General features: G+C 52.8%; 9 protein-coding genes across 9 annotated transcripts; 4 read left to right on the forward strand and 5 right to left on the reverse strand.

The window, feature by feature from the left end:
- Positions 1–93: 93 nt before the first annotated feature.
- Positions 94–3,204, reverse strand: ysh1 (cleavage polyadenylation factor subunit YSH1; the record flags this gene model as incomplete). Its single annotated transcript, XM_026748733.1, has 5 exons — positions 94–704; positions 761–1,400; positions 1,455–2,598; positions 2,904–3,001; positions 3,055–3,204. The coding sequence occupies 5 exons, from the start codon at positions 3,202–3,204 to the stop codon at positions 94–96; spliced, it is 2,643 nt and encodes an 880-aa protein (XP_026603037.1).
- A 635-nt stretch (positions 3,205–3,839) lies between these two features.
- DSM5745_06718 (uncharacterized protein) lies at positions 3,840–5,584 on the forward strand (the record flags this gene model as incomplete). The annotated part of the gene is made up of 2 exons (XM_026748734.1): positions 3,840–4,890; positions 4,941–5,584. 2 exons carry the CDS (start codon positions 3,840–3,842, stop codon positions 5,582–5,584), a joined length of 1,695 nt encoding a protein of 564 aa, XP_026603038.1.
- Positions 5,585–7,683: 2,099 nt separating this feature from the next.
- DSM5745_06719 (putative protein kinase (Lkh1)) lies at positions 7,684–9,925 on the forward strand (the record flags this gene model as incomplete). The annotated part of the gene is made up of 6 exons (XM_026748735.1): positions 7,684–8,502; positions 8,556–8,634; positions 8,685–9,032; positions 9,081–9,543; positions 9,589–9,676; positions 9,728–9,925. The coding sequence occupies 6 exons, from the start codon at positions 7,684–7,686 to the stop codon at positions 9,923–9,925; spliced, it is 1,995 nt and encodes a 664-aa protein (XP_026603039.1).
- Positions 9,926–10,532: 607 nt separating this feature from the next.
- Positions 10,533–11,222, reverse strand: DSM5745_06720 (GNAT family N-acetyltransferase; the record flags this gene model as incomplete). Its single annotated transcript, XM_026748736.1, has 1 exon — positions 10,533–11,222. The coding sequence occupies one exon, from the start codon at positions 11,220–11,222 to the stop codon at positions 10,533–10,535; it is 690 nt and encodes a 229-aa protein (XP_026603040.1).
- Positions 11,223–11,886: 664 nt separating this feature from the next.
- Positions 11,887–14,193, reverse strand: DSM5745_06721 (PHD finger domain protein; the record flags this gene model as incomplete). Its single annotated transcript, XM_026748737.1, has 2 exons — positions 11,887–12,073; positions 12,125–14,193. 2 exons carry the CDS (start codon positions 14,191–14,193, stop codon positions 11,887–11,889), a joined length of 2,256 nt encoding a protein of 751 aa, XP_026603041.1.
- A 2,513-nt stretch (positions 14,194–16,706) lies between these two features.
- On the forward strand, positions 16,707–18,154 carry DSM5745_06722 (DUF2293 domain-containing protein; the record flags this gene model as incomplete). The annotated part of the gene is made up of 3 exons (XM_026748738.1): positions 16,707–17,417; positions 17,500–17,631; positions 17,693–18,154. The coding sequence occupies 3 exons, from the start codon at positions 16,707–16,709 to the stop codon at positions 18,152–18,154; spliced, it is 1,305 nt and encodes a 434-aa protein (XP_026603042.1).
- A 557-nt stretch (positions 18,155–18,711) lies between these two features.
- DSM5745_06723 (uncharacterized protein) lies at positions 18,712–19,266 on the reverse strand (the record flags this gene model as incomplete). Its single annotated transcript, XM_026748739.1, has 1 exon — positions 18,712–19,266. The coding sequence occupies one exon, from the start codon at positions 19,264–19,266 to the stop codon at positions 18,712–18,714; it is 555 nt and encodes a 184-aa protein (XP_026603043.1).
- A 1,024-nt stretch (positions 19,267–20,290) lies between these two features.
- On the forward strand, positions 20,291–22,592 carry DSM5745_06724 (pseudouridine synthase PUS7; the record flags this gene model as incomplete). Its single annotated transcript, XM_026748740.1, has 2 exons — positions 20,291–20,499; positions 20,552–22,592. 2 exons carry the CDS (start codon positions 20,291–20,293, stop codon positions 22,590–22,592), a joined length of 2,250 nt encoding a protein of 749 aa, XP_026603044.1.
- A 230-nt stretch (positions 22,593–22,822) lies between these two features.
- On the reverse strand, positions 22,823–23,773 carry DSM5745_06725 (uncharacterized protein; the record flags this gene model as incomplete). Its single annotated transcript, XM_026748741.1, has 1 exon — positions 22,823–23,773. The coding sequence occupies one exon, from the start codon at positions 23,771–23,773 to the stop codon at positions 22,823–22,825; it is 951 nt and encodes a 316-aa protein (XP_026603045.1).
- Positions 23,774–25,109: the final 1,336 nt, after the last annotated feature.

Consider the following 25,109-nt stretch of genomic DNA (forward strand, 5'->3'; position numbering starts at 1 on the left):
TTCTTTCGAAGATGACGGTGACTTCATGATGGATAGAATTCAATAAAAACCGTATATTACAGATACATAGCATGCATAAGGCAAATAAGAGACCTAAGCCTTCGCTTCAACCTCCAAACCCGGCTTCGACACACCCTCATCCGCACCGGCAATCCCCTTTGCTCCCCCATTCCCATTCGCAACAGCCTTTGAAGCCGCCTTTCCAACAGACCACATACTCGCGACCGTCTCAACAGCGCGCTCAATGACAACCCGCACGCGATCCCTCAGCACCGCATTCGCACACTCAACCTCCAAGTCCTCCAGCCAGACCCGCGCAACATGCTTATCGACCTTGATCTCGATACCCGGGACCGGGATGCCCAGGGCTTGGAGACGGGCGAGCTCTGCGAGCTCGAATTTGGATAGGGTGCCTGGGTCTGTGGCTTTCGATTCCTCGGACTGCTCGGAGTCGGATTTCGCTGGAGTTGAGTCGTCGTTTGCAATTGCGTTTGTGGATGGGAGGCGGGGACGCTCGATGGGGGCAATGTCCGAGCCGAATTGGGCTTCGAGCATCATTAGGAGGCGCGCGAAGCGTTCTTCTGCGTCTTGCGCGGCGTGCGGGTTGAGGAGGTTGAGGGTGTCGAGGGTGTCGGTGTCGGTGTCGGTGTCGGTGTCGTCGTGATGGTGGTGGTGGTGGTGGTGTTTGTTGTGCTTGGCGGATTCTGGGAGAGGTACGTTAGCAGGGTACAATGCACTGATATTTCAGATGGGAACGTACGTTTCACGGATGCTGGGCTGCTTTCAACGGTAAGGAGAACGGCCATGACTGCGTCGGCGACGCCGTCGTTCATCATGTTTCCTTCCCATTGGAGCTCGACCTCGCGGGTGCGAGGGTGGTATCTGATTACAACGCAGCCCATGACGAGGTATGTTTGGGGCTTCTCCATGGGGATCTCCTCATCAACATCCTCTTTCATATCTTGTTCTTCTTGATCTTCCTTCTTCGCGTCTTGATCGCTGCCGATCTCCTCAATGGCTCCGAATGTACCCTCCAGTGCCCATTTGATCAGATCCATGCTAGCGGAGCTGAGAGTGATATGCTGCTTGCAGGTTATTGTGGTAGTCTCCAGACCCGCGTACTCGCGGAGATCATCCGGAGCCATGAGCGACAGGTCGAAGCCATTCTGGACGAGGACACCTGCCATAAGCGGTCCGTCTCCGTCTGCGTCCTCGGAAGGTAGTGCTGTTTGCGCCAGTTTTCCGACGACCTTGGCGATCTTGTCCTTTCGGAAAGGAATTCGGACTTCGTCGCAGTTAGCTGGCGTGTAGACTTTGACCTTGACTGTCTTGTCAGCGTTCAGACTCAGGAGTTTCGACTTCAAACGCATCATTTGGTGTTTTTCGCCGTGGACTAGGATCTATTGGACGTTAGCGCAGAGACAGAGGCGTGGAAGATGGAAGACGATACGTACTACGACAGGGGCGGATACTTCTTCAATGAAGTTCCGGTTTTCGACGCCGTCAACGTGGGCCGCAAACGATACTTCATCGACAGTGCATCGACGCGGGATCATGATCTTCTGCTCCTCGTCGTTGCCGTTCATGCGTGTCCTACCCATGCTAGTGGCTGCCCGTGACATCACGGCATGGATTTGGTCTGGTTCATTGAGCAGCTGTTTGGCCATCGTGCCCTCCACGCTGTAACCCGTCATGACAACGCCATTTCGCTCGTTTGGCGCCCATCGCTCCAAAAGCTCTCGACTCGTACCTGTTTGTAGCATACCTGGCGATGCTAGCATGACACAACCTCCAACGTCGTCAAATCGTTCGAGACTGCGCAGACTGCGGACGAACCTAAAGTCCCAGGGGCCGGCGCTGACACTTTTATCGCCGCTAGCCTCAGCTTCGGCCATCCGTTGGCGGAAGAGACGTTTGATATTATCGTTCATCGCTCCGATGTATGTCTGGTAGACAACCATGCACCTTCGCGCTGTATTACCAATGTAGTAAATGGGGATCTTTTGCAGCTCGGGGTGCGTTTCCCAATATTCATCAAGAATAAGTAGCAGCTCCTGCGCACGACCGAGCGCAAAAACTGGCATCAGAACTCGACCACCGCGATTAAGTACCCCCGTTATGGACTTCATGAGGGCAGCCTCACGTTCGAGTCGAGGCGGGTTGGAGGAGATTCCAAACGTTGATTCGGTTATGAGGACATCAATCTTCACACCTCGGGGCACCGTCGCAGGGATAAGATGACGATCTTCCTCACGAGAATAGTCGCCTGTAAACAGAATGTTCAAGCCCGCAATTGATACCAGGAACATAGCAGCTCCAAGCACGTGGCCCGCTGGGAAAGGGGTGATGCGGATACTGTTTATGGTGTGAGTCGTGTTGAAATCGATGGTCTCGATCAACGGCAGCGTCGACAGGTGGTCATGCTCCGTATATAGAGTAGTCCGCTGGTCCGATGACGAGGCAGTGTTGTTGACTCGCACATTATCCTGGATCAACCATTTGTAGATAGCCTTCGTGGCATGCGTCATGAAAACACGGCCTTTGAAGTTCGTTTTGCTGAGGACATATGGAAGGGCGGATGAATGGTCGACGTGGAAGCTGTAACGCGACAAACGCCTATTAGTCTATCTGTCGAGAAAGAACGGCCGGTGGATGAATCCCGCGCTAAGGATGATACAGAATACAGAGAATGGTGACCGAATACAAGATATATTGAATTGTATTGCGTTTCTTGTATACATGGAAGAAGCAGGGGCCGGGTTGCCAAAAGAGCTATTCCACCATTGATATCCGGTGGCTTTGTCATGCCATCACCCGCGAGGCGTCGAAGAACCCTATGGCATCCAGACACACCCACGATGTGAAGGAAAGAGAGCAACAAGGAGACTGGGTTTTCCACGTACTGGCTGATCAAAAGTATATCCACCGTGCTCAGGTCGAATTCGTCGAAAAAGGGAAGCGCCGAGAATCCTTCTTTCGCAGGGTGCATGCCGGCATCGAGCTGTTGGCCTCGGATTAGATAGTGCTAAGGGGTATGCCGGACAGAATACACACCATAACAGTCTTCCCCTTATATTGAATGATATGACACGACCGTCCAACCTCATTACCACCACCTAAGCAATAAAACGCCAGTTCGTCCGACGGGTCAACGGGCTCGTCGTCGACGGCGTTCATCGCCGCAGCTTTTCGCTTCGCCGCCATGCCAACACGCGTGCCCAGCAACTAACGCACAAAAGTATAGGTGAACTAGTGTATAGGACGACGAGAGGCAAAAAAAAGTAACTAGATAACAGGACAATGTCCAGACGAAGCTCGATGAAGCGTCTCAGTTCGCGCTGTGTTTGCGAGCCATGGATGCGCTGCAAAACAAACGAACTTCCGCGCAATCAAAAGAATTGATATCAAGCGAAGAATACGGCCGGTAGAAGTTCACTGGTCGAGTCTCGCTGTTTGTCACCAAGTGACAAGGAGAAGTGCATTCATGAGGTGGTTTCTTCAAAGGAGCTTCACTTACATAAGCCACGTGATCCGCTCGTCGCGGAAGCAAACCTCGTCGTCCCTGTCCGTGCCAGCATCCCGACCAACGCCAGATTTCCGCCGCGTCAGAGGTTATCTATTCGCTCGGCAGCTCGTACCGACAGACTATCGCGACTGGAATTTGGACCCGATGTCTTGAGATGGTTACAGGTGGCGGCGGCGGCGGTTATCAGCAGTCCGCTTCACGGTTCAACTCACGCGCAAAGCATCCAATCTGTCCGCGGAAGCAGCGCACACCTTGATCGAACACCATCGCGTAATAACAAAGAATCTGCTCACGGCTAGGGGCCGCAGTCAAAATGGCGCAAACACAGCAGTTTCAGCAGTCTTTCTCCCCTCCGGGTTCCTCTCCCTCTCCCGCCCCCTCGCCGATGAATGGCAGTGTTCCACCACCGAACAAGCGACAACGCCTCTCCCCTCATCCTCAGTCTGCTCAGTCGCCTTACGCCTCACCAAGTTTCGGGACCTTGCAATTACCCAACAACCAGGCATTTGCCGTGAATGGGGCAAACACAAACGGGATAGCCCAGTCGCCAGCTCCCCCACCACCCGGCGTCATGGGCCCTCCGTCGCGACCTGTTGACAAGCCTACGGATGCAGCAGATCTGACGGATGTTCTGGCATCGTCTGGTATCGATGTTAGGGAAGAAGAGGCATTTCTCACCAGCAGTTATTCTGGCCCCGGCGTACAGGCGCAACAACAACCACGACCTCAGTTGCCGCTCCCTCAACAACAACCGCAACCCCCTCCTCTAAACACATCTTTCGCCTCACAAACATCAACTACTGGAACGGCCTCGGCGCCCACAAGCTTCACCGAACCCTCACAATACAAACCTCCCGGTACCCAAGATTCCTTCTACACCGAAGCCTCAACCCAGCCTCTTGCCCCTTTCGTCGACCCCAACGAGCCGACTCGAGAAGATACCGAAGCAGCTAGACGTGCGCAGTACCACTTACAAGAGCCCTTTCTCTTGACGAAGGTGTTGGAACAAAGGCTTCAGAGACGTGGCTTTGACCTTGGAGTTCGCATACCCGCGGAGGGCTTGTTTCACCCAGTACCCGGTCGTCCGCAGCCTATTGAGGTCACTGGGCCAGATGGCTCATCAGTTGTGCGTACTGGCCAGACCATTCTGAACCAGGAAGGCGCGCCTCTTGTGGATATTCTAAATCTTCTTTCGATATCTTGCGAGGAACGACTACGGACTGTGGTTGATTATTCTTCATCGCTTGCCAGAAGCAGGCGAGCTCATTCGCATGGAATGGTTCCTGTTGAGTGGAAAGACCTAGCTTCGACAAGTGATAACGTGAACGGCGGGGCGTCCGGTCCTCAGACGCCATCTCTCAAAAGTAAAGTCCCGCGCACTCATGAAAACCAAAAGTTACTGACAGTGACATAGGGCCGCACCCAGATTCGCAACCAGTAGCCCAAATACTTGCAGAAAAATATCGGTCCTTAGTGGATAAGGATGCGTCTTATGAGGAGAAAAGAGCAGCGAAACGCGCAAAGCGCACCGCTAGTGCGATATTAGGAGAAGGTGGAACCCCCAGACCTGATCCAATGGATGTACCCGGATCTGGTGCTTCGACTCCAATCGGCGAGAGGGCTCCCACCATCGGTAAAGGAGGACTCACCAAGAAGGAAGCTAGAAAGTTACAGGATGCAAAAGCAAACGAAGCGCAGCAGCACCAACAGTCTGTTGAAACGGCACGCATGGCCACTCAGACTATGATGTCGGGAGGCATGTTTGGCAAAAAGAAGAAATACTCGTGGCTAAAAAGTGGCCCTACTGCTGGGAGTGGCTTTTCCACGCCATCGCGCATCAACCCGTCTACACCAAGCGCCAATACAGAAAAGGCAGCACGTCCCGGAGAACCTGCAACGGTTCCCACAAAACGGCTGGGGGCCTGGCGGGAGGATAAGGAGAAGGGAGCTGGGATACAGGTCCGAGATATCCTTTTCATGTTGGAGTCCGATGGAAGAGCGGCCAGGCATATACAAAAGGGATATTCGAAAGACATGAAGGAAGACAAGGCAGACTGATACCATCTACTCCGTCTCCTTGACTCCTATTGCTTTTGAACAGTCTTGCCTTACTTTTTTACGTTCCGCATGAGCACTGCGCAGGACCGTGGTTTTTTTTTGGCGTTGCGGTACATCAGTCGGGGGTTACAGTCTACGTGTCTAATCCTATTTCTCGCCTGCATCTTGCACCATTCAGTTCTAATGATTCCTGGATCATTGCATCATCCTTGGGCTTTTTTTTTCCCTACTCTTTCGCCTTCTATCGTGGTTTAATTACTCGCACGGAATTTGGCAAGGCGCTCGGTTCAGTTGCCCTGCGAAGATCTTGGTCGTTGGTGGCTCTATTAAACAATGTAAATGAAAAATATTGACTCGTGTACACTTCTGCGTAGATAGAGCATAACCCTATGACGCTTCCCCATAGCGTTGAGTCCGTCCCTACGAAGGTCTCCAGCAACCGTACCTAAGGGTAGTTTGCGACCTTTCCGGATACGGTTAGGGCTCTGACGTAAACTCCGGGACGCGAAGGACACCATCAGCAATCGCGAAGTGGCTTTGAAACTCGAGACGGAAAATTGCCTCTACGGAGTAAGCCCTGGCATTTTTGGCCTTGTGCCCTACCTCGCAGCGATGATCAACGCGACCAAGTGAACGGCGGAGCGCCGGATAAAGAGAGCCCGTGTCTTTGCCACGAATTGACGCGCTCAGAACTGAATGAACGATGATGTCAGAAGGCGAGACCTCAAAGGCGGAGGGGTTCCCACTTTGCACCGCGTGTCAATCCAATTCTAATCAGGCCAATCATTCCGATCCTCGCCCAGACTCACCAGATCGTTTTAGGGCCCATCTTTTGCAGCGCGAGGACGGATTCGAGAACGCATAACATGCGGCCTTCGGCGAGCGGGATGCACCTCAGACGTAGGTGCTGGGATCGCCTTCGATTGTCGATGCGCCAACCATAGGCAAATGGGATTCAACCGTTCGGGCATGGGCCGTGTTGCTGACGAGTCGGAGTAACGAATTATTCTCGACTCCGGTACTGCCTCACGGCTGAGGGTGGAATTAAACAAGCGAGTATCAGGAGGTCTAGTACACTACTTTCTACCCAAGGCGTCTCTCTTTCTGTCTTGCGTTAGGGGTCCAGATTCGCTTGCTATAAGGCCTGGCTGTGAAGTGTGAACCATCTGAAATACCCTCCGGAGCACTCTACGCCAGCCTGTACGAAATGTTACTACGACTTCGAGTCGTTGCGACGGTAATCAGAAAACACTGCCCTATTTTTGGGCTATTTTCAGATAGCCCCCGCGAGAAAATAGCGGAGTGGCCATGTTCTGACATTAATAATGCTATTTTCTGGCGATCGCAGGCCGAAACCACGAGGAGAAGGGGGAACTGTTCGGAAATGAGGGAAGATATCATACATTATTCCTCGAGCCTGAACCCTCTTGAACAGCGTGTCCATCAGGGCTCACTGTAATTATTCTTGGAATTCGTAGGTACTTTCAAGCGGACGTGCGCCGAAGCCATAACCGAGCCAACCCCCCAGCACTCTTGCGATTCTGGTATAGCGATCCCGTCGCCTCATCAACTCTACCCTAGTATCTAAAGCTGAACAATGAACAATTCTTTCACCAACAACGCTGGTCAATTCTGATTTAGAAATTTGGTGTTTGTTTCTTTATTGCTTCATGCACTCTATTATTTTAGAAAATAAATAATAACCGGACTGGAATTGTCATGTAGACCTCATTTACCGGGCGGACCACAACGCTTTCTTGCCCCGACCGACCGCCTCGCATCACTCCCCACGCCTCTCTGACTTTCTCCTTGCTCGTCACGTCTCCTCCCGTTCAAACTTTGCCTGCTGCCTTCTTGCAGTTTGTCTGCTTCACTGGATTCACTATCCAAGTTCCCTCACCCAGCGACTTTGGGATTCTCGCGAGAATCCCCGTCTTTCCGGCCTGGCGTGTCGAGGTCTCCGTGTTCATTGAGGGCGACAGCGGACTACCAGTGACGCTGGACGACCTCCTCTCTTCTCTTCTCTCTTCCACTGGTACCCTTCCTCCTCTTCACCCCCATCCGCCGCTCGTACGACCGGACGGTTTCTCTGAACCATCATGTCTACGCCGTCAACTGCTACCGCCACACATCCTACGCATCATCAGCAACTTTACGGATTTCCCCATCATCAAACGTACCTACCGAATCCTTCGTATCCGGCCACGTCCACTCCGCACATAAACCCTGCCGTCTATCCTTACGCCGTCCCTTCAGCGACTGCTGCACTTCCGTATACTCAGTCTCCTCACTCAGTCGCCGCAGCTTCTACACCTACAACCACCGCAGCCATGCCGCAGCCTCAGAAACCTGCCAGCACGGGAGTTTCGACTCAAAACGGGAGGCGGAAAAAGCCGGATTGGGGCGAATTCTACAAGAATGGGCTACCGAAAGAGGTTATTGTCATTGATGATACACCTCCTCCTGACCAGACTGCCGCCGCGTCGCGTACTTACCCGGCGGCATCCACCGCTCAGGCTCCGAATGGCAACATTCCGCAGCCGGCGGGTAAGAAACGACGCACCGGTATCGAGACGGCATACGATCTAGGCTACTATGATCGTCCCTCTTTTTCCATAAACCCCCAGCAGTATGGCGAAGAGTCGTCTGCTGGCTCCCTCTCGACAGACCGCACAGCGTCGTTGCACACCACTGCCCCTACGTCCCTGTCACAGGGCAGCTCTGGTGCGAGCAACGGTGCTTATTATGAAGACGCCAATGTCGGCCAGAAGCGAAAGCGGGTAGCGACGCGAAAGTCTGTTCGAGATCAGCAAAAGAAATTGGAGCAGGAAACGGCAACCGATGCCTTTTTGAGCTACATACCTCCTCCCAAGCCGCCTATCAAGGCCAAGGATGTGCCCGTACCCGTTGTTCGTTCTGTAAGTACTCGGTTGCATTCATCAGGCTTTCATCTGCTAATTACTCGGTTCAGTATGCGAACAGGGGTGAGAAATACGATGATGACGATGGCCATTACATCGTCAATCCTAATACTCCTATTACCGACCGATGTGAGCAGTTCAAATTCTCGACTAATAATTTCGCTGCTAACTTTGCGAAGACTCAATAGTCAAACTTTTAGGGCAAGGAACATTCGGCAAGGTCGTCGAAGCATATGACAAACAACGCAAAACTCGCTGTGCCATCAAAATAATACGATCTATACAGAAGTACCGTGACGCATCACGAATCGAACTCCGTGTACTCTCAACTTTGGCATCTAATGATAAGAGCAATCGAAACAAATGCATCCACCTGAGAGACTGCTTCGATTACCGGAACCATATATGTATCGTCACAGACCTGCTGGGTCAGAGTGTTTTTGATTTTCTCAAGGGCAACGGGTTCGTTCCGTTTCCCAGCAGCCAGATTCAGAACTTCGCTCGGCAACTCTTCACCAGCGTGGCTTGTAAGTCTCTGTGCTACAATCCTCAAACTCTAGCTAATTTTGGTGCAGTCCTTCACGACCTTAACCTCATACATACAGATCTAAAGCCGGAGAATATTCTCCTTGTCAAGAACGCCTATCAAACCTTTACTTACAACCGCTCTATCCCTTCATCCTCTACTGCAATATCTCGGAATGCGCGTCAAAGGCGTGTTCTGCTGGATAGCGAGATTCGCCTGATCGACTTTGGTTCTGCCACCTTTGACGATGAATACCATTCCTCCGTTGTTTCCACGCGGCATTACAGAGCGCCCGAGATTATTCTCAACCTTGGCTGGAGCTTCCCATGTGACATCTGGAGTATTGGCTGCATTCTTGTCGAGTTCTTTACCGGCGATGCTCTTTTCCAAACACATGATAATCTTGAACACCTCGCCATGATGGAAGCTGTCATTGGAGAGCGCATTGACGCAAAACTCGTACGTCAAGTGATGCAAGGGAGCCGGAATGGCAACCAGAATCAAGCCGCCAAGTAAGTCCCTTAACCATGACAATATGAGCACGGCTGACTTTCTAGGTACTTCGTTCGAAACCGTCTTGACTACCCAAACGAAGAGACAACCCGAGCCTCGAAGAAATACGTCCAGGCTATGAGACGACTAACAGTATGTCATCTTCGTATCCAAAATTACTAAGCGGTTTGCTGATTGTCTCAGTCGTTCATGCCAACGAATAACAAGTTCTACCGATTATTCCTGGACTTGTTACAACGTATCTTCGTTTACGACCCCAAGCAGCGTATTACCGCCAAGGATGCCCTCAAGCATGCGTGGTTTAAAGAACCAATCACGGATGATGGGACTGAAGCTCTGCGGATTGGGCAACAGTTGCAGCGCAACGGTCAGCCGCGCTGAGCATTCTAGCATAGGCTTATATTCGGCCTGGCACATTTCGACTTCAAAAGGCGTTTTTTCGGAGTTTGATCTTCTTCTTATCTTGCATTGGATATATCGCTGGTACGCACGGATACCAGCGGCTTATTGTGTATGGGTACAGTTCGAGTTACGATGGCATTTTTTGGATAATATGTATGGGTCGCCACCAGCCGCCTGAGTATATCGGCTACTGGTTGCTCTGGAGTTTGGCCGCTGAAGCAAGACATCAAGGCCCGGGATGGTTACTTTTACGGGGGTGGACATGGACGTTATTCTAGCGATTACATCGCACAGGGTTGGCCTGGATTTACGCGATATGGGCATGTTAACTTCTTTCGTGATATCTATCTCGCGTCACCTACAGATGTGGTTCAACCTCGCGCGGGACATTCACCTTTACGGCGTCGATATGGTACAGGTTCTCTCTTTATTCTGCATAGCCTTTATGGTAGATGCTTCTCTTCGTCTGACTGACTGGCTGTTTTTGACTGTCGTAGACAGTTTCTATGTGTATATATATATACCCTTCCTCTATACCCTCTATACAACTCCTTGCCACGTCTGTTCTCGCTCAAGACTCAGCTCACTATATCGCCAAATCAGATTTAGAAATACAAAACTCAACAAGCTCTAACCCGCTGCCATCTTCTTCTCCCTGTCCGACAACCCGGAAGCCACACTTCTCCATCACCCTGATACTGGCGCCATTCGTCTTCGCAACAATAGCATATACCCGGTCCTCATCTTCAATATCTCCTTGTTTTCCGCCATTCACGCCCGAAGCCTCCGACTTCGCAATTGAAGTACCGAACGAGTCAAGGTACGTAAACCACCAGCCCATAATCCCCTTCACAGCTTCACTCGCGTACCCCTTCCCCCAAACCCCAGGCACAAACATATACCCGAGCTCGTACTGCATTTTCCCCGAGACCGGCGACTCAGACTCCTTGATCCCGATTACGGCGATGATCCGATCTTCTTCTCCATCTCCATCTTTTCGGGACTGTAGGTATGAAAGTTCCCGAACTGAGAAGACGATGCCCTTGCCTTTCTTCAGGCTCATGCCCTTTTTCGCCCCGCCTTTTTCTGCATCTGAACCGGTCTCGTCGAGGCCAATGGAGCGCCGGATCCAATCTTCCGTCTGCTGGAGATTCGCATCGGGAACATGCTGCACGCTCCACTTCATCACCGAGGGCTCGGTACGGAGTTCATGGAGGGCGACGGTGTCGGAGAGGCACAGGGGTTTGAATGAGAGGCGGGCGGTTTGGAAGCTCATTGTGGGATTTGGAGAAGAGCCTAGGCTATCTTGTGTATTGGGGTTTGTTTGGGATGGCATTGTGGTGGTGGGTGTTATTGGTTGTTCGAGCGGATGGGCTTGTAGATGCGATGGAGGGAAGTAAGATAGGGACTTTCTAGGTATCTCCAGGAGGTTATATAGCTTTCGATGAGCAATTGTGGCACCTAGCCAGATTTGTGAAGGGTGAGTCATTCAAGACACAACAGGCCAGTTGCCCGCTGGTTGTAGTTCAAGGGTATTATTATAGCGCATTTACACAATTCAGCCGATGACAGTATAAGATCTTTTGCTGTTAGTAGCATTGTCTTGTTATTTTGTTTCGTTCTGTCAGACATTGTAGATACAGGTATGCTATCCTATCCTCCGTGGCCGGCCAATACTAGCAATTAGTAGGAAATGGAGAAACACAGTATGTTGCATACATTTGCATCCGCATGATGCCGCAAAGAAAAGTGTATGGGTATGGGTATGATATGGGTATGATGTCTAACATGGTGCACATTGAACAATTGAGACCCGGCAGGGTAGTGAAAGGTAGTCCTTTTCCTAGGACAGAAAATGCTCATTACAAATGCATATGAGAAGTTGTAGGAGGATGTCGACGCGAGTTGAGGCATATCTCTACCGTAAAGGTACATGTTTATTATCGAAATCGATACGACTTGTGGGCGAGTGGTGAAGTCGGTGCATGGCCGACACCGCTGGCTGGGACACGGACTCGATTTTTCCGAGACGGCGTTTGCGCGCAGAAGACGCAGACGTAGACGGAGGGGAGGTTGGACCGTTCCAGGCCGACGCATTTCGTATGTAACCAGTGGCTGCACGATTCGCTGCACAATCGTTAGTACTCGAGATGATGATGCAGGAAAGAAAAAACGAACCATTGGATCATCAAATGGCCACCATTATCCATTGAGTTGCAGACGCACCTGGTTCCATTGCTTGGATTGCTATATCGGTCGGTGGAGGGAGTTGCAAGGTCAGGGTCGGTCACGGTCGTGGGAGAGGTGTTTGTTTCTCGAGAATCCGAGTCTAGCTCCGTGCCGAAGCGAGGAGGGGACGACTGGAGCTGTGCCAATGACTGCAGTGAGCGATGCGATCGGGAGCCAAAGCTTGCAACGGTCTGTGATCTCGGTATCCGGCCTTTGTCTTGCAGGACTTTGCGAAGGGCATGCTGGGCATCGCCAGTGTCCTCTTCTATGTCAGCAAAACTGCCAGACATGGAAGCCGCGCTGCTATATGATAAATCGGCTGGAAACATCGAGGTCTGCCTCTTCGGGGTCCTCTTCCAGTCATCCAGCGTAGCTTTCAAGGGTGGCCTTCTGGCCGGGCCTCGAGGAGCAGTAGCCCAGGGAGAGACTCGGCCTGAGTGAGATGAAGTGAGAGAGCCCATAGAAGGGGGCCGTGAGCCAGAGTCACTCCGAGCGATCGTAGATCTCCCGGCTTCTGAGAAGGCATACGAAGGATTGCGGCTGCTAGACAGAGGATATTCCGGAAACTCTGCCGAATCATACTCGCTCTCTGTGGGGGAGCCGCCCATATCCATGCTGTTTAGAGGATCCGTCAGCCCAGTTGATGCCTCAAGAACAGGCTGCATCTCCGTCTTCGCTCTGCCATCTTTGCCAATTTTCAAGACTACTGACTGGGATCGTCGTGGAAAGCCACTGGCCAGCGAGTTGGATCTAGATAACGGAGCACGGAGTGATTTGATCGGCGACGATCGCCCTTTTGACGGGCTCTTCCGTATGCCACTAGCAGAAGACATTGCCCCACCAGATCCCGGGCGAGACGCATTCACTGCACTGACAGTGAGGCTGCGAGTCAATGTAGGCCTATTCTGCCGAGGCGTGTAGTCATCGTCCTCTTCTTCGGAGAGTTGAAGGTTGACTCCCTGAGCCCGTCGGAGCTCTTCCCGTTTGAACTCCTCTGTTTGGTGGTGATACGGTTGCCGATGTTGCCTCGAGAATGACCGCTTCTCCGGGGTAGGCTGATGCCCTCCGAATCGTCGTGCAGGGGAGCTTAGGAACAGGGCGGGGTCTTCTGCCTTTGGTAATGGGAGTCGAGGAGAGGTGGAAAAGGGGGCGGGAAACAAGGCAGCGTCGGTTGGAGCACCAGAGGATAAGCCGTAAATGGTGTTGCTAAAGTCGGAAAGCTCCATGTTTCTGTCGATGTGGGGTAACTGCGGGATCTGAGGTTCTTGTGGAGGATTTGTTGTACTCGCGTGGAGTGAGTCTGCAGTTGCCGAGCCGAACAAGCCGCCTTCATTCCCGGACAAAGCCAGATCTGTTGTGTGCTGGTCGAGCCCATGGTCCCAGAACAGCCTCTGTTGCGGAAAGAAGGGCGATGTTGACGGATTGATCGAACCCAGTTGGAACGGGTCCGGGGACGACTGAAGGTCTCCGAACAACCGGGGAGAGGCGCCCATGACTCGGCTGGGAGTCTCCAGGTGTTCCGCCGCTGTACTCGCGGCCGGCGGCCGACGCCCCGCACTATTCAGACCTCCAAACTCCGTTACCTTTGTCCTCGAGGCGCTACTTGGCGGAGGGGTCTGCATGGAGGCAGCCGATCTGATTGACTCGACGGTCCTGGAGCCATCTTCACAGTGTCCATAAGGTTTCGATGGGCGACGCTTCCTAGCAGTCTCGACCTGAGAGCTCAATGGTTTTGCATTGTGTAATTCTGGAGACCCCAGAACTTGAGCCGACTTTTGTTCGGGCAACCGGGGGCTGTTCAACCCAAACCGCTGGGGCGTGCGGAAGAACTCAGGGCTCGAAGCGTATGGATCGGAGGTGTCCCATGTGACTCGTGGATCGAAAAAGCTGGATTCGAGTTTTGGCGTTTGGAAGGCAGCGTCACTGAAGAAGCTCGTGGGGGGAGTCCTCGTCGGAGTCTGGGGTTCACCGTTGGGATAGCTGAAGCTAAGGAGGACCGATGGTTCCGTTAGCAACATGCTACACATGCTAATAGCAGTGAGATATCCGCGTGGGGGGGACTAGCAACGGACAAGAAGGCAATGTAGACAAAAGGGAAAAGTAGAGTATCGGGTAATACACCGAGGACTAGAGCCCGATAAGTGTATGAAGGCAGCATACCTGTGGATAGGCTGATCCCAACTCATGTCAGCAACGGTGTACTCCTAGCAACCATTCAAGTCAAGCTGCCAGGCAACCCCTCTGATCGGAGAACGTCCAGATATCTCGGAGCCGTCAGGAATGTTCGAGGGGCGGATCGGTAGGAGGGAGACTGCCGAACGGATAATGTATGCCTCCACAGGGTCATTGACGTTCAACGAGAGGCGTCGAGGAGACCGGAGCCCTGGGAGTGGGCGGAGGAGAGAGGAGGGTTCGGTAGAGAAAAGGCCAGGTTCAGAACATAGTCCTATAATCGTCGGTTGGGATGGCAGGAGGTTCGGGGAGGTAAAGAGGGGGTGGTCGAGGGATCGGTCGAGGCTGGCGGAGGAAGGACGCCTGGGCAAAGGGAGGAGGGAGGAATGCGTTTGGTACCGCCTGGCCGAGGGCGTTTGAAGAGCAGAATAATGGATTGGAGATGAGGAAGAGAAGATGACGCTGCAGAGAGGAGAATTTTATGTTTTCGTTTTGCTCTGTTTGTAAAATTTGGTAATAATTTGACGGTTTTTCTTTATATCCGCAGATCCACAGTCAGGACTCAGGACTCAGACAATTACAACCCTGGATAACGGACAGATAACAGGGTCGAGAAACGAGATTATGACTTGTCTATACCAGGGTGGCCTCGTACTAAGAGTGCCTGGTGGAGAAACAGGTGCCTAATCTACTGCGACTACGACGACTATCTAGGAACGTAGCATCGAGCCATCGGCCCTGGAGATGCCGCTGGAGTATATCGTCGAGTCTCGCTTTGTCTGGATGGCTGAACTAGCGGAGCTGGCTTGTGACATCCCCGTCGGCAGAGTAAAGGAGAAAATAATAAAAGGCGACGCATATAGCCCCTTGGATGTTTGAGTGCCAATAATTGGCTTGCAGAACAAGGCACAGCGGTGGTTTTCCGTGGATCGTCTGCTCCATCACCAAGTGACCACTGCGAGCTGCCGGCGCTGGCGCCGTCGCCGGGCCATCCTCATGCCTGCAGCCGTCTAAGTACGAAGCCATGAAAGGGGTCCCAGCTTCCAGTGTCAGTCTGCCGAGACAGAGATTCTGGATATGGGGGCGACGAGAGACATGAGAAACATAGTCAAGACATGTCAACTTGTCAAGGGATCAAGATCCCATCCCTTTGGCCGATCCAGACTGCATTTGTCGAGCTCGATCACGATCCCAATCAGACTACGGAAGTTTAGTGCCTGGATTCTGGAGCTGAAAAGATCCAGCCTCAGCCTCAGCTTGGGGTAATTTTACTTAGCACGCTTATGACGACATTGGCCCATCGGGGTCTCTGGTCATGAGTCGTGACAGATGCACTTTGTCGGACCTCGGGCGCTTAATTATGCCTCCTGGAAGACAGCAGGATGGATCTAGATTCTCGCCTATATGGATTCGTATCTGTTTGGAATACAATTCGTTTCAAGTGCCGCCTGTGGCCTGGCAACCCATGGAAGACAAGCTCCGCTCACCCTTCATTCATAAAACTCTCCATGTTGCCTCTACGGAGTACTCACTTGTAAGTATGCCCGCCTGGTAACATTCGGTCGCTTCTCCAGGCGCCTATGAGCCTGAGCCCAGTCAGTGATTTTCTGGATGTACTGTCCGTACGAACTTGGCGGAGAGGGAAAAAAAAGAAATAACAAAAAGAGAAGGTCGTGCTGGGGTTCGAACCCAGGTCAATCGGAAGTGATCAGTTTGCGTCAAAACCGATGGTGATAACCACTACACTACACAACCAACTGTTGAATATTGTGCAACCCCTTTTGATCTAAGTCCAATTATGAATGTGAGCACCATTTGATGCTCTTTCATTGTCCAAGGTGTCACTCGACCTTTGTGTCACCAATTCGTGCTCCTACAGTTTCATGTTCGGTTCCAGAGTCGCTTCAGGTGTGTGCTGTCTTTCCGCAGTCGAAGACCAGATAAACAATATGGCTGAGCTGCACACCCAGGCACAATTGAGGATGTGAGCCCGGGGCTCCACCGGGTTGATAAATAAACATCCGTGTACAACTTCCTCCCTCCTCCAGCCTACGTACAGCCCGTTGATGATTAAAGGCCCCAAAATGAGCGCATAATGTGAAGCAGGGCTGAGTCAAAAATAGCAAGATTTGGCAAAGCGCTCTTTCTCACCATGTTCCTTCACCATGGGTCATGGTTGCAGTTTCTTCATCCAGCTCTTTGACCCAGTTTCGAGTAAACAAAGCCCATCCACATCTGCATTCTCGATGTCAGTGCTACGGGACTATTCCTTCAACTGAGCGATATATTACCCATATCTCTACGACTCGTCTCTCTTTCATCTTAATTGTCTCTATTTTAGCAATCCACCCTTGACATCATGGCTCCCACCAGGCCCAGAGCTGGAGCAGCGAGGAATGACTGCAGAAACCGCGGGAGGAAGAATCGTGCCAACCAGGGCCGAGCTGAGAGGAGCCGTATTCAGAGGAACACCGTCCAGAGGAACCCGGGTACCGAGATCAGACGCCGTCCGGACTTCAGTATTGGGAGAAGCCGCTTCCCGAACTTCAGTGCTGAGAGGAGTAGCTTCAACCCCGGTATCATCGGAAGGGGGCACGCCAGGAAGCACCGCCATAGAAAGCGCCATGCTGGTCACCGCGCTGAGAATAACCACGTTGAGACAACTCCTGGAGTTGCAGAGCCCCATGCCCATGAAAGCTACCATGCGAACCACCACGGTCAAACCAACCACTTCGGAGAGATCCATGCTGAAGAACGCCCCTCCAATAACCACGATCACCATAATTGCTTCAGGAAGACCCAGGCCGAAGAACAATCTCCCATCAACCACGGTCACAACAATCGTTTCGGAGAGATCCATGCTGAAGAACAACTCCCCACCGTGTCTCCGCTGGCTATGGTCAAAGAAACACATAACCGGGCACGGTCGAAAAAGGCTCTGATCGAGAACCTGAGCCTCATGATTGCCAAGAGCAAGAAGACAACTCCCAAGGTGGCCACCAGCAACCCCACAAATCCCCAGAAGTGCAAGGCCCCGACTGAGTGGCCATCGTCAGAACCCTTTGAGAAGGTATGTACCACAATAGAGTATACACCCCTTGCGTCGCCCCCCCTTGCGCAGTAGATGTCCCCTGCAGCCTGCTAACGTGCAGCTATCAAAGAACTGTCTCGAGAGGGCACCAATGCCCGCCGATTATGTGTTTGTTCCTAGGGGTAATGTCTATGTTACCCGGCACTGTCGATCTCAAACCAAGCAAGACCACCGGCTGGTCTATAAAGTTTATGTGAGAACAATTCCCCTTGCTCTGAATACCCGTGCTTGCAGCCAGTGATTGACTTCCCCAGGACAACTCAGGGAAGAAACCACTCGGAATCCGCGTCCCCGCTAATGTCCACACTGCTGTCCTACAATCTGCCGAGGACACGGCAGAGTCCCGCGCCAATGCTGTCAAAGCTCGCGACGAGAAGGAACAGGCGCACTACAGAGAGGTTCTAAGCAAGCAATTTCCACTGATGCCGGTCGAATCGCTGAACACCATCCTCGACCACGCCTTCCTCAAAGGCTCCGGCCGTGTCGGAAGGACCACGACCACGTCCGAAACAGAGAAGGTCCACCTAGCGGTGGACGCTCATATACGACACGTACACACACCCTATGAGGCGCTGCTTCGCTCAGGTGTCGCCCGAGACGAGGCCCGCAAGGCGATTTTGCCTACGGTACGATCGATTCGAGCAGCCTGGGCAGGGCACACCGAGAATAGGAAGACAAAACCAACACCACTACCTCTGCGCAAGCGAAAGGAATGAACAGTTTGGACACTGGTCGTTCTCATCTTGGTCATTGCTTGCCCAGCTTTGTGTGACCATCTCCTACCACATAAACACCACTGTCATGGAGTGTATATGTTCTGCCACAGTGGTGCATCAACCGACAAACGAACATGCCGAAGCCAACTGCTAGAGCTGTAATGTTGCTAAGGAACCTCCAAGAGCCCCAGTGTTGGTATATCTATGCGTTGAACTTATTTCCAACCACGCTAACATACGCAGATGCAAAATGACTCTGAGCACTGTTTGATTTGAAATTATTCTACTTTCCAGCAAATGTTTCTTGCTTCTCTGAGGCCTATGGAGTGTATTGGACGCGATTAGAGCGGTTTGAGGTTAATGATGGCATGAACGAGTGTATGTATTTTAGCGTGCATGGAATACTAGTATTCATTATCTGGCCATGGCCGTTTTCCTGTTCTGCATTGAGCCTATGAAGTAAACCCTTGCCTTAAGCTGAGTCGGAAGTAGTCTGAAGTGCCTGCAAGCAGTTATCAAGAGCAAGGAATGGAGTACTCACCTCCCTAACTACCCCTTCAACCGGGCATCTTGCTAAGCCCCAGTTCATCTCTCCACCGCGGATCAGAAACAGGGGCATTATAGTGCCTCTCTAACGGAACCACTCCCTCAACCCACTGCATCCTTATGCATCCTTCAAAATAGACCCAATTCTCATCCATCTCCAGAATCTCCCCCCGCGCTTCCTTCTCCGCCAGACTATCCCGCAACGACACCAACGCCCGATGGATATCCTTGTACACCGCAAAAGGCGTCGGGCTATCCGTGATCGCCGTGACAATGGCGCGGCTGTTCCGGGGATCCACGGCCTCGTGCGGGTTCGCGAATTCCTTGGTAACGAGACGCATCTGCACGACTTCAATCATGTTTCGAAGGACTGTCAGGATGAAGTTCTTTTCCTTCTTCTCTTCGTCTCGCGGGATGTCGAGGAGGATCGTGATTATGTCGGGGGTTTCGTCGGATACTATTAGGCCGTGCCGCCGCATTAGCTGGGCCCGGGTTGGGACGTCTGTTGGGTTTGTGGGTTGTTCCACTAGAGCCCAGGAGATGAAGGGGGGCTGGTTAGTGGGCATTTTGGCTTGGTTAGTAGGCATCGATGGGGATGGTGGTTATAAGTAAGTGGAGGTTTATACGAGCCCGTATGCGGATCAGTTGGTGGAGGATATGGATCCTCGCGGTGAGACTGGTATGATGATCAGGGGATAATGGAGATGACGGACGGGCTATTTATATTCGGCCTTCTCACTGCATGCTCTGGCTGTGCTCAAAGGGCCTTGGATTGGGAAGTTCGGACAAAGAGACGAGGAGAGGTTTTTGAATGCCATATTAGAGACAAAGGCCTTTATTTTGACTGCCATGTACTGCCATTGACTGCTTATTGCATGGTTCTTTGCTTGGAGACGCCATTGTAGCATCTTGTAATGTTGACCGAAAAACAATGAGCTGGTTAAAGGGTCTAGTATCCAAACTAAGGCTTTGTTGGAGGTGCCTGGAAGTCCGGCAGTTCTCCGGTCATGGACTTGCTGCTCAAAGAGGTCCATATTCTGCGCATATGGGGTTTTCGTCTTGGAGGGCTTTTGGCCGACTAGGTAGCACCAGTTTCGTAGGCCTGCTAGCAAACTGGGTGTCTATCGCAACCTCCAGGAAAGGATATGTATTTCAGCGGAGCCTAATAACGAGTGAGGTAATTGTACTTTACCGCTAGTATACCATAATGCCGCCACTGAAGCCAGTTAGATAGCCACCTAATGTATCAAGCCTCCGAGATGTCTTCGAATGCCCAGCCCTAAGCATCTATGCAGTAAGGGCGCGGAGGCGCCTCCTTCGACATGAAGAGTGTATGGCTTTCATGTTTTAACACGTCATAAAGCACGGCATCCAACCGCACCAAGCCGTGCCAGACAAATAACAGAAGCTTTGAATTGAAGCAGGGGATAATGGTAGTAAAAGTTGTAAATTGAGCAATGAGTTGTAGATATACTTCCCAAAGCGGACATAGGGCTAGCCCTAGCAACCTATCGATCGGAGATTTTCCTCCAGCTCCGCGGACGAGCTCCGACGACAATCAGCGACAACCATCGCCTACAACTCGCCGCAATGGATATCTCCGATCTTATCGAGCCGCCGCAAAAGCGCCTCAAGACCGAGGATGTCGCCGGCACGGATGAGGTCGTTCCTCCCGTTGGCAGAGCTCCGCCGCAGACCGACGCCGAAATCGACGAACAATTATCGAAGGAGATTGAGGTTGGAATCACAGAATTTGTCAGTGCGGATAACGAGGGGTTTGCGGGTATCTTGAAGAAGCGGTATGGTGATATGTCACTAGATGGGCATGAAGCACGCTGATTGCGCTTCCAGATACACAGATTTCCTTGTCAACGAGATCCTGCCATCTGGGAAAGTTCTGCATTTGACGAACACCACCGCGAATGCGAATGAGGACGAGACGAAACCTGAGCCAGCCAAGGAAAAGCCAGAGGAGAAGCCCAAGGAGCCCGAAGCTCCTGCGGAAACTCCTGCGGAGACTCCGGCTCCTGCTGAGTTCAATTTGACGGAGGAAGATGCGGCGCTTTTGGACTCGCTCTTCGGCGCTCAGCACACACAAAAGATTGTGGCATTACACAAGAAAGCATTGGCGAACCCGAAGACCAAACCTAGCGAACTGGGCAGACTGAACACCGTTGTTGTTAACGACCGCGACCAGCGTGTCGAGATGCACCAGGCAATTCGTCGCATCTTCAGTTCGCAGATTGAATCTTCAACAGACAGCGAGGGAATGATGGTCATCTCGGTCGCCGCGAACCGCAACAAGAGGAATAACCAGGGTGGTGGACGCAGCGGCAACAACGGCGGCGGACGTGACAAGAACCGTGTAAACTGGGATGAACTGGGCGGACCGTACCTGCACTTTACGATCTACAAGGAAAACAAGGACACCATGGAGGTCATCTCTTTCATCGCGCGCCAGCTGAAAATGAACCCCAAGAGCTTCCAGTTCGCAGGCACCAAGGACCGCCGCGGAGTGACCGCACAGAGGGCATGCGCCTACCGCCTGCAAGCCGATCGCCTGGCGAAGCTCAACCGAACGCTCCGCAACGCCGTTGTCGGAGACTTTGAATACCAGCCTCACGGCCTTGAGCTCGGCGATCTCTTCGGAAACGAGTTCGTCGTGACCCTTCGCGAGTGCGAGATTCCCGGAGTCAACCTTCAGGACCGCGCAGCCGCCGTAACAAAGGCAAAGGCGCTCGTCAACTCATCCCTCCAGAATCTTTACCAACGAGGCTACTTCAACTACTACGGCCTGCAACGCTTCGGCTCCTTCACAACCCGCACCGACACAGTCGGCGTCAAGATCCTCCAAGACGACTTCAAGGGCGCCTGCGACTCCATCCTCGACTACAGCCCGCACATCCTCGCCGCCGCACAAGCAGACGAGAACGCCGCCGAAGGCGCTACCCCCACAGCAACAAACATCAGCTCCGAAGACAAAGCACGCGCCCTCGCAATCCACATCTTCCAAACAACCGGCCGCGTCAGCGAGGCCCTCGAAAAGATGCCCCGCAAGTTCTCCGCCGAATCAAACATCATCCGCCACATCGGCCGCTCTAAGAACGACTACCTCGGCGCCCTGCAAACCATCCCCCGCAACCTCCGCCTCATGTATGTGCACGCCTACCAATCCCTCGTCTGGAACCTCGCCGTCGGCGAACGCTGGCGCCTCTACGGCGACCGCGTGGTCGAAGGCGATCTCGTCCTGATCCACGAACACCGCGACAAGGACGGCACGTCCTCTTCCTCCGCAACCCCAGCAGCGCCCGAAACCGCAACCGTCGACGCAGACGGCGAAATCATCATCGCCCCGCAAGCTCACGACTCCGCCTTCAGCGCCGAAGACTCCTTCACGCGCGCCCGCGCCCTCACAGCCGACGAAGCAAACAGCGGCGCATACAGCATCTTCGACATCGTCCTCCCGCTACCCGGCTTCGACGTCCTTTACCCGCCCAACAAAATGACGGACTTCTATAAGGAGTTCATGGGGAGTCAGCGCGGCGGCGGTCTCGACCCGTTCGACATGCGCCGGAAGTGGAAGGACGCGAGTCTGAGCGGGAGTTATCGGAAGGTGCTTAGTCGGATGGGCGCGGACTACTCGGTTGATGTAAGGCTTTACGCTAGGGATGAGGAGCAGTTTGTTCGCACGGACTTGGAGACTCTTACCTCCAAGACGAGGGATGGCGGTGATGTGGCTATGCAGGAGGCCGGCGGAGAGGCCGAGGGCGATAAGGTTGCTGTTGTGCTGAAGTTCCAGCTTGGCTCGAGCCAGTATGCGACTATGGCGTTGAGAGAGTTGATGAGGGGGAGGGTTAAGGCTTATAAGCCTGATTTTGGGGGTGGGCGGTAGAGACTTATTTTCAACTCTAATATACCGGAGCATGTATATGACGGCGAATCTACAAGTTACCATATAATGAATGAAAAGGCCATGGATTCAACTTCCCAACGCAACTGGATATAGAGCGAAATAGATTATGACATAAATACGCAGGCATTAGAGACTAAATGATCTCGAGGAACCCTTGAAACCAAACATCATGATTAGAACGTGAAAGTATGCTTGGAGGTCAGGTGCAACTAACTGCCCCGATTCGCAGCCTGTCTGGGCTCATGCTCATGCTCGTCGCCACCAAAGCTCGACACGGACGACATTTCGTCGTCCTCCCTGACGCCCCTCGCCCTCATCATCGCCTCGCGGTCGTTGATCTCTGAGACATCGGACATCGCGTCGTCGTTGTCGGTATCATGGGGATGGTCGAATGGCGAACGGGGCCGCGCAGCGGAGTCCCTGGCGCGCTCTTCGGACGTCCGCCAGTCGAGGTCTCGGTCTGTTACTGCGATTCCTACGGCGGCGGCGGCTCCACCTCCTGCTGCAGCACCGGCTAGCGGGGCTGCCGTCGATGTGTTGTCTGCTTCTGTACCCGTCCCGGGGGGACGTGGGTACGGTGGAGGTGGCGGGAGATTGTCTGTAGCGTTGGGAACCGGACGGCGGGAGATTGGTCCTGGGGTTGGAACAGGGGCGATCTGTGGTTGGGGCTGGGCGGGGAGGAAGGCGGACGATGAGGTGTCGAGCTCGCGGGTTGAGATGACGGGCGGGGCGGACCGTTGGCGCTTGAGGCGGCGACGACGGAGAAGGAAGAAGAGGATTGCGGCTAGGATGGCGGCGCCGACGACGGCCACGGGGACTGCGATGGCGACCTTGGTGGTCGTGCTCATGCCGCCGCCGCCTCCGTTGTTGCTGGTGGTGGTGTTGCCATTCTGGCTCTCGGCGGAGGATGTGGAGGTGCTGGTTGGAGTGGACTCTGGGATGAAGCTTGTGGTCGAGGATGTTGATGTGTATGTTGCTGTTTCAGCGGTTGATGGGTTGCTTAACGCCGTGGCTGCTGTGGCCTCAGTGGCGGTTTCTTGTGCCCAGTTTGAGACGGATTCAGCTGGGTTGTTCTGGGCGTTGGAATCTGTTTGGGTGTTTTCGCCGGCTGATTGGTCATCCCCGGAGGTGTCCCAGCCGTTCCAGTTGACGTTATCCATCATTGAGGGGGATTCGTATAGTTGTGAGTGTCTGTTCCGGCGGTTAGCACTTTGTCTATACAGATGGCGGGATGGAGTTACTTTTTCCACCCCCACCCAGTAGATGTAAGATTTCTTGAGTCTCCAAGTTTCACCTCCGCTCTTTCATGCAGATGGAGAACCCAATAATAGTAATCAGTCAGCAAGCGTTCTCGTATCCAGGCTTATTGACAGCGTCTCGTGCAAGGCGCCAAGTCACCGACAGGGAAGGATCACAAGAAAGAGGAAAGAAGGAGAGAAAAGGGAAAGGAAAGGGAAAGGAAGAAGAAAAATCAGAGAAGAGACGAATGGCAGCGTTGAGTAGAAAAGAGGAGAGAGAGCTGACATGGCGCAGCGGCTCCAACGCGTATAGCCCTAGCAAGTTAGTATAAAGATGCTAATTCCTACGAGCAGATAATAGTGGGCACGGCTGAACTCGACATGAGTCGGGATATCGACCAGATGAGCATGAGGGGCCGTTGTACAAAGACAGCACGGCGGTAAGACGGTTCTTTCTCCTCTTCTTTGACAATTCTCGCCCTGATCCCTGTCCGTCAACGGCAGTGTAGGCGCCCGCAGGGGCTTGAAACGATCTAGCGAAGACGTGTCGCCCTCACGAAAAACCCGCTTTGTTTCAAGAGGATGGCGAGGCTGTGCCGACAGTTGATCGACCCGCAGGCTTAGCTCTTGAAGGCGCATTGTCCGTTCGTGACTGGGTTAGTGTGCATTTGGGCTGTTGTGGATGGTCGGCTGGCTCACAGCCCTGTTGTCGTCAGATCATCGTGGGTTGGGGGCCATTCCTGACGCATCCACTGGGACTGGGTCCTGGGTCAGGAATCATTCGATCTTTCTGTATCCTAGCTTGCTTGACAGCAAAGAAACTCAAAAGGTCCGAGTCGGGTCTGCTGGAATTGAGTTGACTGCGGCCGTTTCATTGTCCGAGCAACAAAGGCCTCAAGCCTCAACTCAAGCTTTGGCGATAAGAAACCTGAGGCAGGGAGAATCCCCGAAAGGGTATAGCATGCTGGATGCAGGTGTAGGTATAGGCCAGTGGCACGAAGACCAACAGATCTGAAATTAGAATGATCTGACTCTACTCCGTAAAGTGTCCTGATTCGCATGGTGGTTCTTTCATTCGCTTGCAACTTTTCTCCAAGCTGTGGACTGTCCGTGAGCAGGGACGACTGTCGGTGAGCGTATACCCTCACTGGAGCTCCGGGAACATCCCATACAAAGAAGAGAGATGCCGCAGATGCCGACATCTATTTTCAGATCCCGTCTTCTTTGATATCAATCGATGATTCCAAGGTCCAACTGG

The sequence above is a fragment of the Aspergillus mulundensis genome (assembly GCF_003369625.1).
Source record: "Aspergillus mulundensis strain DSM 5745 chromosome Unknown scaffold_6, whole genome shotgun sequence".
NCBI lineage: Eukaryota > Fungi > Ascomycota > Eurotiomycetes > Eurotiales > Aspergillaceae > Aspergillus > Aspergillus mulundensis.